This window comes from Cherax quadricarinatus, chromosome 27 (assembly GCF_038502225.1).
Source record: "Cherax quadricarinatus isolate ZL_2023a chromosome 27, ASM3850222v1, whole genome shotgun sequence".
NCBI lineage: Eukaryota > Metazoa > Arthropoda > Malacostraca > Decapoda > Parastacidae > Cherax > Cherax quadricarinatus.
Genome location: NC_091318.1, coordinates 2,735,208 through 2,745,780, shown reverse-complemented (window position 1 = coordinate 2,745,780; position 10,573 = coordinate 2,735,208). Strand labels below are relative to the sequence as shown.

General features: G+C 45.1%; 1 protein-coding gene across 1 annotated transcript in view; it reads right to left on the bottom strand.

Moving 5' to 3' along the window:
- Positions 1 to 4,526: 4,526 nt before the first annotated feature.
- TTLL1B (Tubulin tyrosine ligase-like 1B) overlaps positions 4,527 to 10,573 on the bottom strand; it is a 155,647-nt gene continuing 149,600 nt past the window's right edge. The window contains exon 9 of the mRNA XM_070089004.1: positions 4,527 to 5,971. Within this exon, the coding sequence (XP_069945105.1) occupies positions 5,827 to 5,971 (145 nt within the window). The 3' untranslated portion in view covers positions 4,527 to 5,826. The remainder of the gene's footprint in view (positions 5,972 to 10,573) is intronic.

Genomic DNA, 10,573 nt, shown 5'->3' with positions numbered 1-10,573 from the left:
ACTTTGAGCTATAATGGTATCACATGAAAATAGCTATAGATAAAAACTGTTTCAAGAAGCAACTAGAATACACCACTTTGGGTAGCATTGATAAGTAAAAAACCTGATCTGGGTATATGAATTATAAGTCGTTATCCACTTTTACCTATACTATTTTTATTTCAATTAATTAAGGACTCATCGATCCAGTGATGGATTTATACATCTAAACTTCCTCAGATCACCTTTTTCATCGTTGGATCTTAGATTGCTAGAGCATTACATCAACCCCAGACACTATGATGTGAGTGTCACGCTTTTACTAGTAAATGATGTCATTATTCCTTCTCCACCACTGCTTCCTGCCCACACCGTCTCCACCACTGCTGCCTGCTCACACCGTCTCCACCACTGCTGCCTGCCCACACCGTCTCTACCACTGCTGCCTGCCCACACTGTCTCCACCACTGCTGCCTGCCCACACCGTCTCCACCACTGCTGCCTGCCCACACCGTCTCCACCGCTGCTGCCTGCCCACACCGTCTCCACCACTGCTGCCTGCCCACACTGTCTCCACCACTGCTGCCTGCCCACACCGTCTCCGCCACTGCTGCCTGCCCACACCGTCTCCACCACTGCTGCCTGCCCAAACCGTCTCCACCACTGCCCACTGCTGCCTGCCCAAACCGTCTCCACCACTGCCCACACTGTCTCCACCACTGCTGCCTGCCCACACCGTCTCCGCCACTGCTGCCTGCCCACACCGTCTCCACCACTGCTGCCTGCCCACACCGTCTCCACCACTGCTGCCTGCCCAAACCGTCTCCACCACTGCCCACACCGTCTCCACCACTGCTGTCTGCCCAAACCGTCTCCACCACTGCCCACACCGTCTCCACCACTGCTGCCTGCCCACACCGTCTCCGCCACTGCTGCCTGCCCACACCGTCTCCACCACTGCTGCCTGCCCACACCGTCTCCACCAATGCTGCCTACCCACACCGTCTCCACCACTGCTGCCTGCCCAAACCGTCTCCACCACTGCCCACACTCTCCACCACTGTTGCCTGCCCACACCGTCTCCATCATTGCTGCCTGTCCACACCGTCTCCACCAATGCTGCCTGCCCACACCGTCTCCACCACTGCTGCCTGCCCAAACCGTCTCCACCACTGCCCACACTGTCTCCACCACTGTTGCCTGCCCACACCGTCTCCACCACTGCTGCCTGTCCACACCGTCTCCACCAATGCTGCCTGCCCACACCGTCTCCACCACTGCTGCCTGCCCAAACCGCCTCCACCACTGCCCACACTGTCTCCACCACTGTTGCCTGCCCACACCGTCTCCACCACTGCTGCCTGTCCACACCGTCTCCACCACTGCTGTCTGCCCAAACCGTCTCCACCACTGCCCACACCGTCTCCACCACTGCTGCCTGCCCACACCGTCTCCACCACTGCTGCCTGCCCACACCGTCTCCACCACTGCTGCCTGCCCACACTGTCTCCACCACTGTTGCCTGCCCACACCGTCTCCACCACTGCTGCCTGCCCACACCGTCTCCACCACTGCTGCCTGCCCACACCGTCTCCACCACTGCTGCCTACCCACACCGTCTCCACCACTGCTGCCTGCCCAAACCGTCTCCACCACTGCCCACACCGTCTCCACCACTGCCCACACCGTCTCCACCACTGCCCACACCGTCTCCACCACTGTTGCCTGCTCACTCCTGGCTCTTACTTTCTCCCTAATGACACACCTTCAGGCTTCATTCCATCTTCCTCGCTCACCCCCAAAAACTGTCTTCACATAAAAGCAACTGAATCAAACCTGATTACCCGCCACTCATCACATTTTCCTGACGTGGTATGACCTCTACGGGTTTGCCGCTTCACTATATTAATAATAATAATTATTATTATTGTGACAATAATAATATATACATTTATAATCGTCACTTGGATCAGCATTACTTTAAATAATAACATAACTCATAACTATTGCAGCCATCTACTTATTTTTACAATAACACACATTGCAGTGATTTTTTTCAATCAGCATTAATTTTCTGGAATCTAACATACATATATTAAGTACCTACACCTACAAGATAATGGCTGTTATGAATCACACTTCCAGCAATAATGACCTCTATGTTATATAGAAACTTTAACATTCTACATTGCAATTTTGTTGTTATAACGTCCATGCTAAGTCATCACAAGACACTCTGACCGCAGTAAGATTTAATCATTTAATTTTACATCTACTTTATACACAGTTAAGCCATACACTCGAGATAATGTTGAACTGATAATAGTTAAGGCTTGTTAAGATTTATCTCCAGTTTGTTTTAGTTGTCGTTTGTTGTAATATTTCTTTTGTCCTTATATGTATCTACTGCAAATAAATTTTATTCCCAGATACTGTCGCCTGTCATGATCATTTGTATTTAATATCTTCCACCAAAAATAAACTTGTAGGCTTAATGCCAAGGTAACCGCTAGGCTATGAGTCTTAATACCAAGGTAACCACTAGGCTCCGAGTCTTACTAACAAGGTAACCACTAGGCTCCGAGTCTTACTAACAAGGTAAACACTAGGCTCCGAGTCTTGATAACAAGGTAACCACTAGGCTCCGAGTCTTAATACCAAGGTAACCACTAGGCTCCGAGTCTTGATAACAAGGTAACCACTAGGCTCCGAGTCTTAATACCAAGGTAACCACTAGGCTCCGAGTCTTAATACCAAGGTAACCACTAGGCTCCGAGTCTTGGTAACAAGGTAACCACTAGGCTCCGAGTCTTAATACCAAGGTAACCACTAGGCTCCGAGTCTTGATAACAAGGTAACCACTAGGCTCTGAGTCTTGGTAACAAGGTAACCACTAGGCTCCGAGTCTTGGTAACAAGGTAACCACTAGGCTCCGAGTCTTAATACCAAGGTAACCACTAGGCTCCGAGTTTTAATACCAAGGTAACCAATAGGCTCCGAGTCTTGATAACAAGGTAACCACTAGGCTCCGAGTCTTAATACCAAGGAAACCACTAGGCTCCGAGTCTTAATACCGAGGTAACCACTAGGCTCCGAGTCTTAATACCAAGGAAACCACTAGGCTCCGAGTCTTAATACCAAGGTAACCACTAGGCTCCGAGTCTTGATAACAAGGTAACCACTAGGCTCCGAGTCTTAATACCAAGGTAACCACTAGGCTCCGAGTCTTAATACCAAGGTAACCACTAGGCTCCGAGTCTTGCTAACAAGGTAAACACTAGGCTCCGAATCTTAATACCAAGGTAACCACTAGGCTCCGAGTCTTAATACCAAGGTAACCACTAGGTTCCGAGTCTTAATACCAAGGTAACCACTAGGCTCCGAGTCTTGCTAACAAGGTAAACACTAGGCTCCGAGTCTTAATACCAAGGTAACCACTAGGCTCCGAGTCTTAATACCAAGGTAACCACTAGGCTCCGAGTCTTGCTAACAAGGTAAACACTAGGCTCCGAGTCTTAATACCAAGGTAACCACTAGGCTCCGAGTCTTGCTAACAAGGTAACCACTAGGCTCCGAGTCTTGCTAACAAGGTAACCACTAGGCTCCGAGTCTTAATACCAAGGTAACCACTAGGCTCCGAGTCTTGTTAACAAGGTAAACACTAGGCTCCGAGTCTTAATACCAAGGTAACCACTAGGCTCCGAGTCTTAATACCAAGGTAACCACTAAGCTCCGAGTCTTAATACCAAGATAACCACTAGGCTCCGAGTCTTAATACCAAGGTAACCACTAGGCTCCGAGTCTTAATACCAAGGTAACCACTAAGCTCCGAGTCTTAATACCAAGGTAACCACTAGGCTCCGAGTCTTAATACCAAGGTAACCGCTAGGCTCCGAGTCTTAATACCATGGTAACCACTAGGCTCAGAGTCTTAATACCAAGGTAACCGCTAGGCTCCGAGTCTTAATACCAAGATAACCACTAGGCTCAGAGTCTTACTAACAAGGTAAACACTAGGCTCCGAGTCTTAATACCAAGGTAACTGCTAGGCTCCGAGTCTTAATACCAAGGTAACCACTAGGCTCCGAGTCTTGCTAACAAGGTAAACACTAGGCTCCGAGTCTTGCTAACAAGGTAACCACTAGGCTCCGAGTCTTAATACCAAGGTAGCCACTAGGCTCCGAGTCTTGTTAACAAGGTAAACACTAGGCTCCGAGTCTTAATAACAAGGTAACTGCTAGGCTCCGAGTCTTAATACCAAGGTAACCACTAGGCTCCGAGTCTTGCTAACAAGGTAAACACTAGGCTCCGAGTCTTGCTAACAAGGTAACCACTAGGCTCCGAGTCTTAATACCAAGGTAACCACTAGGCTCCGAGTCTTGTTAACAAGGTAAACACTAGGCTCCGAGTCTTAATACCAAGGTAACCACTAGGCTCCGAGTCTTAATACCAAGGTAACCACTAAGCTCCGAGTCTTAATACCAAGGTAACCACTAAGCTCCGAGTCTTAATACCAAGGTAACCACTAGGCTCCGAGTCTTAATACCAAGGTAACCGCTAGGCTCCGAGTCTTAATACCATGGTAACCACTAGGCTCCGAGTCTTAATACCAAGGTAACCACTAGGCTCCGTGTCTTAATACGAAGGTAAACACTAGTCTTGGAGTCTCCCGCTGTTCCGGCCCACACCTGTATCAACTGACAATTGGGCTTTTAATATGACTACCGATTCCTTCCACGTCTCAAACTTCAAGCAAATTACCCAGATACATTTAGTATAAATAGAAAAATGTTGACTATAAGGTATAGCCATAGTTGGCTAAACACTTCAGTATTGTACAAACTAAATCACAGTGAAGATCATCAACGCTATGAAGGACCACTGGATAAATTCCTGCAGCAGAAGTTATCTGTAAACGTTTCGTTTATTTTCATTTACATATTATCAACCAGTCCTCCAACTTAAGCAACGAACAACTATTTTTTTCAACGATTTAAGTTATGTCAAGGAATGGCTGTGAGCTGCCAGAAGCTGCCCGTGTGTTGATAATTGATACACTTTATTTCTACTATGTATTGTTTACAGCTGATTCAGACCAAGGTGACTTTGTTAACATAATGCATAGCATTTGTGGCAGCCTTACAATAAACTTAGAAATACTTGTAACTTATAACCACAACTGGAGTTTTTTCAAGAACAATTTGTAGGAAGTTTTAGGAAAAGCAGTTTGTTATAACGTTTGTGGAGGCTATTACCAATGTTGCTTAAATATAAATGCAGATACTAATCTCAATTTCCGTATTACTGCCCAAAACATACAATAAACTGAAGGTTCATATACACATAACATCTTGGGCAAAACTTAACAAAGATTTCATTATTGGCGGTTTAAAATACATAAATATAGGTTAAGAAAAATTAAGCTAATTTAAAATGATAATAAATTTTAGTCTCTGATTAGACCCTGACGGAATTGACTCAATGTATTGCGTTGGAAGCGTTTTTCCTATTTGGAGGACGGATTTATATTATAGTTGTTTATCTCTCGAATAGTCCTTACATTTTGGTCGATCCTACACTGACAATGAACGGTGCTGTGTTTGTATGTCCCGTAGCGTCATGCACATTCTACTTCCAGTTTAGAGATGAATGTTTGTTGTTATTGCTCTGGGTGACCTCTTCACCGTAAGCCACCTCCATCTGTGAGAGTACTGTGTGGTCTGCTGCCTTGCCTGCTGCTGCTGCTGCTGCTGCCTGCTTCAACCCGCTGCCCCCTGGCACTGACGAGTTGTCTGCCTGGATGCGAGGAAGTGTGGAGGTGGGTCTCACACACTTCTTCACTGTCTGCTACTTCCATCTAGGCGCTGAGTGTCTGTCAGGGTGCTTGCCGCGCTGCCCGCCCGAGTGCTCGCTGTTGTGGTACAGTTCTTCGTCCAGTAGCAACTCGAAGTCTCCGTGCTTCTCTGGCGCCGGTACCTTGTTCCAATGCACGCTGGTACATGACACATTAATGCACTCTTAACACATTTTATAATGATCTTGCTTACAAATAATATTAAATTGATACCGAAATAATTCAGCAAATCATAGCAATCTTTCAGAGAGAAAATTTTAGAATTTACAGTTGCGTGAACATAATAAAATATGTAAATATAAAAGCCAAGTGGACTCGAACCTAGGTTCAGTTGAAGGCCACCTGGTGCCATGTGTATGTTATGTTCTTAGGCAGAGCTTTTTTCTCTTGGTTTATAAAACAATCATAGTTATGCCACACAAGTTTAGTACAAATTCAACCGTGCATTAATGCTCGAAAATCTGGCTCAACTTCGCGGAATTTTTATATTTCACTGATGCAAAATAATTATTAACTAAAATTAGGCTGACAGTTTAGATTAACGTAGGAAATATTGGACAGATTAAGCTTAAATTATGTGACGTTATTTTTAACAAGATGGAGTAAGGATGTCAAGATAATGTTGATGTACAAATTATATATATACATATATACTCAGTAATAACCCATATGGAGACAAAAACACAGGAGGTTAATTGATCTGTATATTTCGACCCCCTTCTGGGACCTTCTTCAGCAGAAGACGATCGTAGAAGTGGGTCGAAATATACAGCTCAATCAGCCTCCTGTGTTTCTGTCTTCATGTGGATTATTATTGAGCATTGACCAGTGTTCATTACAGCTAAGCCGAATGTGACATAGTATAATAATTTTTGTTACTTTTTATTAAGAAGAGTTTGAGAGAAAGAGACATAGCGAGAGAGAGAGAGAGAGAGAGAGAGAGAGAGAGAGAGAGAGAGAGAGAGAGAGAGAGAGAGAGAGAGAGAGAGAGAGAGAGAGAGAGAATTTGTCAGTGCTCCTACACCTGACAGTACACTTGCCATCACTGCTCCAACACCTGCCGGTACACCTGGCAGCAGTGATCCATCTGCCGATAACTAGTCGGGTTTTTCTCCACCAGAGATTGGTGCAGCTAAATATCAGATGTCCAACACTTTACCTGAACAAGTGCGGTGTTGTCTCACCGTCCACCAACACAGTCCCAGGAAAACGCCAACCTGGTAAATAATCATCGGGCTCACCAGCAGCAGAACTTACAGAGAAATCAGATGTTAAACACAAGAGGTGTAGAAAATAGGAGACTGCCCTCCCAGGCACCTAGGCAGTGCCCCCGCTGTCATCAGAAGGGGCACACCACTAACAACTGCCTGTGAGATACCAGGTGCAATTACTGCCACAAAAGGGGATATCAGAAAGACCAGTGTCGTAAAAAAAGGAATTTGACAGACAGGATCACCATTTCTTTAGAGATTTATTCTCAGAACAAACCATCAAGTTCTCAGACCTGGTGAACACACTCGTCACCAACCCAGCTACTCCTACGTCGGCTCAGCAGTTGGTTTTGTGCATTGTTAAAGACCACAGAGCTACATCCAAGCGGGTGCCCCAATGTCCTACCTGTCTCAAGGACAGAACTTTACAGACCAATCAACTAAGCTGAACACAGTCATACGGGACCCAGTCTATCAGCATCCTGTCAGCCAACAGTATCATCGTTGCTGAGACATTTCTGGACGACAGGACTCCAGAAAAATTTGCTGGAATTGCTGGATACGTCTCATGGACGAGCAGAGATAGACAAGAACAAGGAGGAGGTATTTCCGTGTGATTTTCTACAAGTGTTCATTCCCAGCTCATTGATGTTGCTATCCCTAATCACCTGGAAATGCCGTTCTTCAAGCTATGCATAAACACTAGTACCTCTGTAATAGCAAGTGCAATGTACAGACCTCAGTGGCAACATGCAGACCCCATCAGCTCCCTGATGGAAAATGTGGACTCCTTTTTGCTTCAACATAAATGTCAATATATTATAATTGTTGGTGACCTCAACCAGCATCTTATATAGTGGAATTCTTATGAACTTCTTGCAGTGCTTAACATGAGAAACTTGTTGATTTCCCTTCTAACATCTCTGGCTCTTCCTTCGACTCAGCAGTGAGTGCCAACCCCTCGGCTATGTTGGATCATCTCACCACAAGGCTGTCTTTACGACAATGAAGATTCCAATAGAACGAGGTGAAGCATCTACACTCACATCCTGGCTAAAGGAAAGAGGAATCTGGCCGGCCCTTTTCTCTGAGCTCACTACCTCCGATTGGAATGTTTTTCTCCAAGGTGATGTTGATAACCAAGCGAATGCCTTCACTGAACACATCCTTAATCACCAGCAAAATTACATCCCTCACAGGCAGTATGTGACTTCGTCACATACTGCCGGAGACTTTGTTGTCGAGAGGCTGCAACTGCTAAGTATAAGGTTTGGAGAAGGCATAAATGGCATCCGACTATCTATAACAGGAAACTGCACAGACAAGCTTGTTGCAAAGTGATCTATCTCTAGATGGGACGCTGACAAAAAAAAAAGAAAGTTGGCATCAGGTAAAGTGGGCTGCAAAACCTAGTGGCCTTGGACAAGGAACGACAGGTTTATTTATTTGATAAAATTATTTTACCTCTAAATCGACAGGATGGGACCGTCTCTTCTAACAGTCAGGAGAAAACTGACCTCTTTGCCGAGCACTTTTCTGCCAAGATGTAAGTTCCTGATTCAGCATGGGAACCTCCTTTGCCAGCCGTGAGAACTGTGCCAAAGTTGTCAATAACGACAATAAGACAAGATGAAGTGTGTCTTCTCCTTAAATCGCTAGACCAAGAAAAGTCTGTGGGCCCAGGTATGTTGAGCCCAAGATTACTGAGATGTGCAGACCAGCTAGCAGCACCTCTAACTCACATCTTTCAGTATTGTCTAGCACAGTGTAAATGGCCTGAAAGAGTCAAATGTAGTCCTTGTTCATGAAAAAAGAAAAGCAGAGTGGAAATCAGCAATCACAGATAAGTGTCACTCTTCGCAATCACTGGCAAGATTCTTGAGACAATAATTTCAGGGCCGATGTCAGCGTTTTTCGACTACCACTCGCTTCTTTGTGACCGTCAATATGGCATCAGAAAAGGTCGCTGCTGCTGATCTGCTGTTAAACTTCACTATGTGGCACCAGTCACTGGATGAATTCTAGGTCAATATGAATTATAGGACCGAGTATGGCACCACGGACTCCTGGCAAAACTGCAAGCACTGGGAATTGTCGGTTCTGCACTATGCCTTCTCAGTGATTACCTTCAAGGTAGATCTCTATGCGTAGTTCTCAATGGGATAAAGCCAAAAAGACACTTATTGGTGCACGTGTTCCATAGGAAAGTGTGCTTGGCAAATTGTTACGAAATATTTACTTCAGTGACCTTCTTCCTCTCATTCCAGAATCCCATGCATATACAGACGACTATTCTCTGACATTTACTTATCCAAGAGAAGAAATACCAGCTGCTCTAAGTTACACATCAATCATCAGCTTACAGCTATATCAGCCTGAGGAAAATGATGGCAGGTCACATTTGCTCCTGCGAAGACACAAATGATGATGGCTTCTAAGCACCATGATGCTAATGCTTGAGTAGTGGTAAGAATGAATGGAATAGTGTTGGTACCCAGGGACAAAGTTGATATCCTTGGGATGAAATTTTACTCCAAACCGAGTATGAAGAATCACGTTGTAAATCTTGCAAACACGGCGACCAGGAAGCTTACAGTAGTTAGACGTATCTCACATCTCGACAGTAGAGGATGCAAGATTCTGTACGAGGCACAAGTACGTTCACATCTTGAGAATGCTCCACTTTCTTGGATTTCCTGCCCTCCATCTCATGTGCAACTTCTTTACAGAATAGAGAACAGAGCAAGATGACTCAACTCTCGCCTAGACCCAGCCTGGACAGATCTGTCATTTCAGCAGAACCTTCAACACCAGAGGGATGTGAGTGGCTTTACTGTTATATACAAGGCTAATTCATGTATTGTTAAAAACCACACTTGGCTCCACTCCAAGGACAGCGAGAAATGAACTTCTACACAACAAGACGGGCAGCAAGCAGCAATGTCACTTTGACTGTACCCTTCTCCAGAACATCACTTTCATCTGAGATCATTTATTCTCAGGATGACTCGTGCCTGGAACATAATAACATTAACGAAACAAAGTCAGTTGACCAAATGAAATCGCTGGCTCACAGATGGCTCCAATTTCATCTTGTTCCCTATTTGTATGTCTCATACTAATAAAAAAACTTTTAAATGAGGTGATGTAGGTAACAGCTCTAAGCTTGTAAATAAAGTTAGGAATCCTTAAGCTAACCTTGTAAAACCCTCTGTAAAGAGAGAGAGAGAGAGAGAGAGAGAGAGAGAGAGAGAGAGAGAGAGAGAGAGAGAGAGAGAGAGAGAGAGAGAGAGAGAGAGAGAGAGAGGGAGAGAGAGAGAGGGAGGGAGAGAGAGAGAGGGAGAGAGAGAGGAAAGACTGTACACTGACATTCACTTATCCAAGAGAAGAAATGCCAGCTGCTCTAAGCTACATCAATCACCAGCTGAGAGCTATATCAGCTTGGGGAAATAGATGGCAAGTAACATTTGCACCTGAGAAAATGCAAATGATGATCGTCTCTAGTCACCATGATGGTAATGCTGGTGCA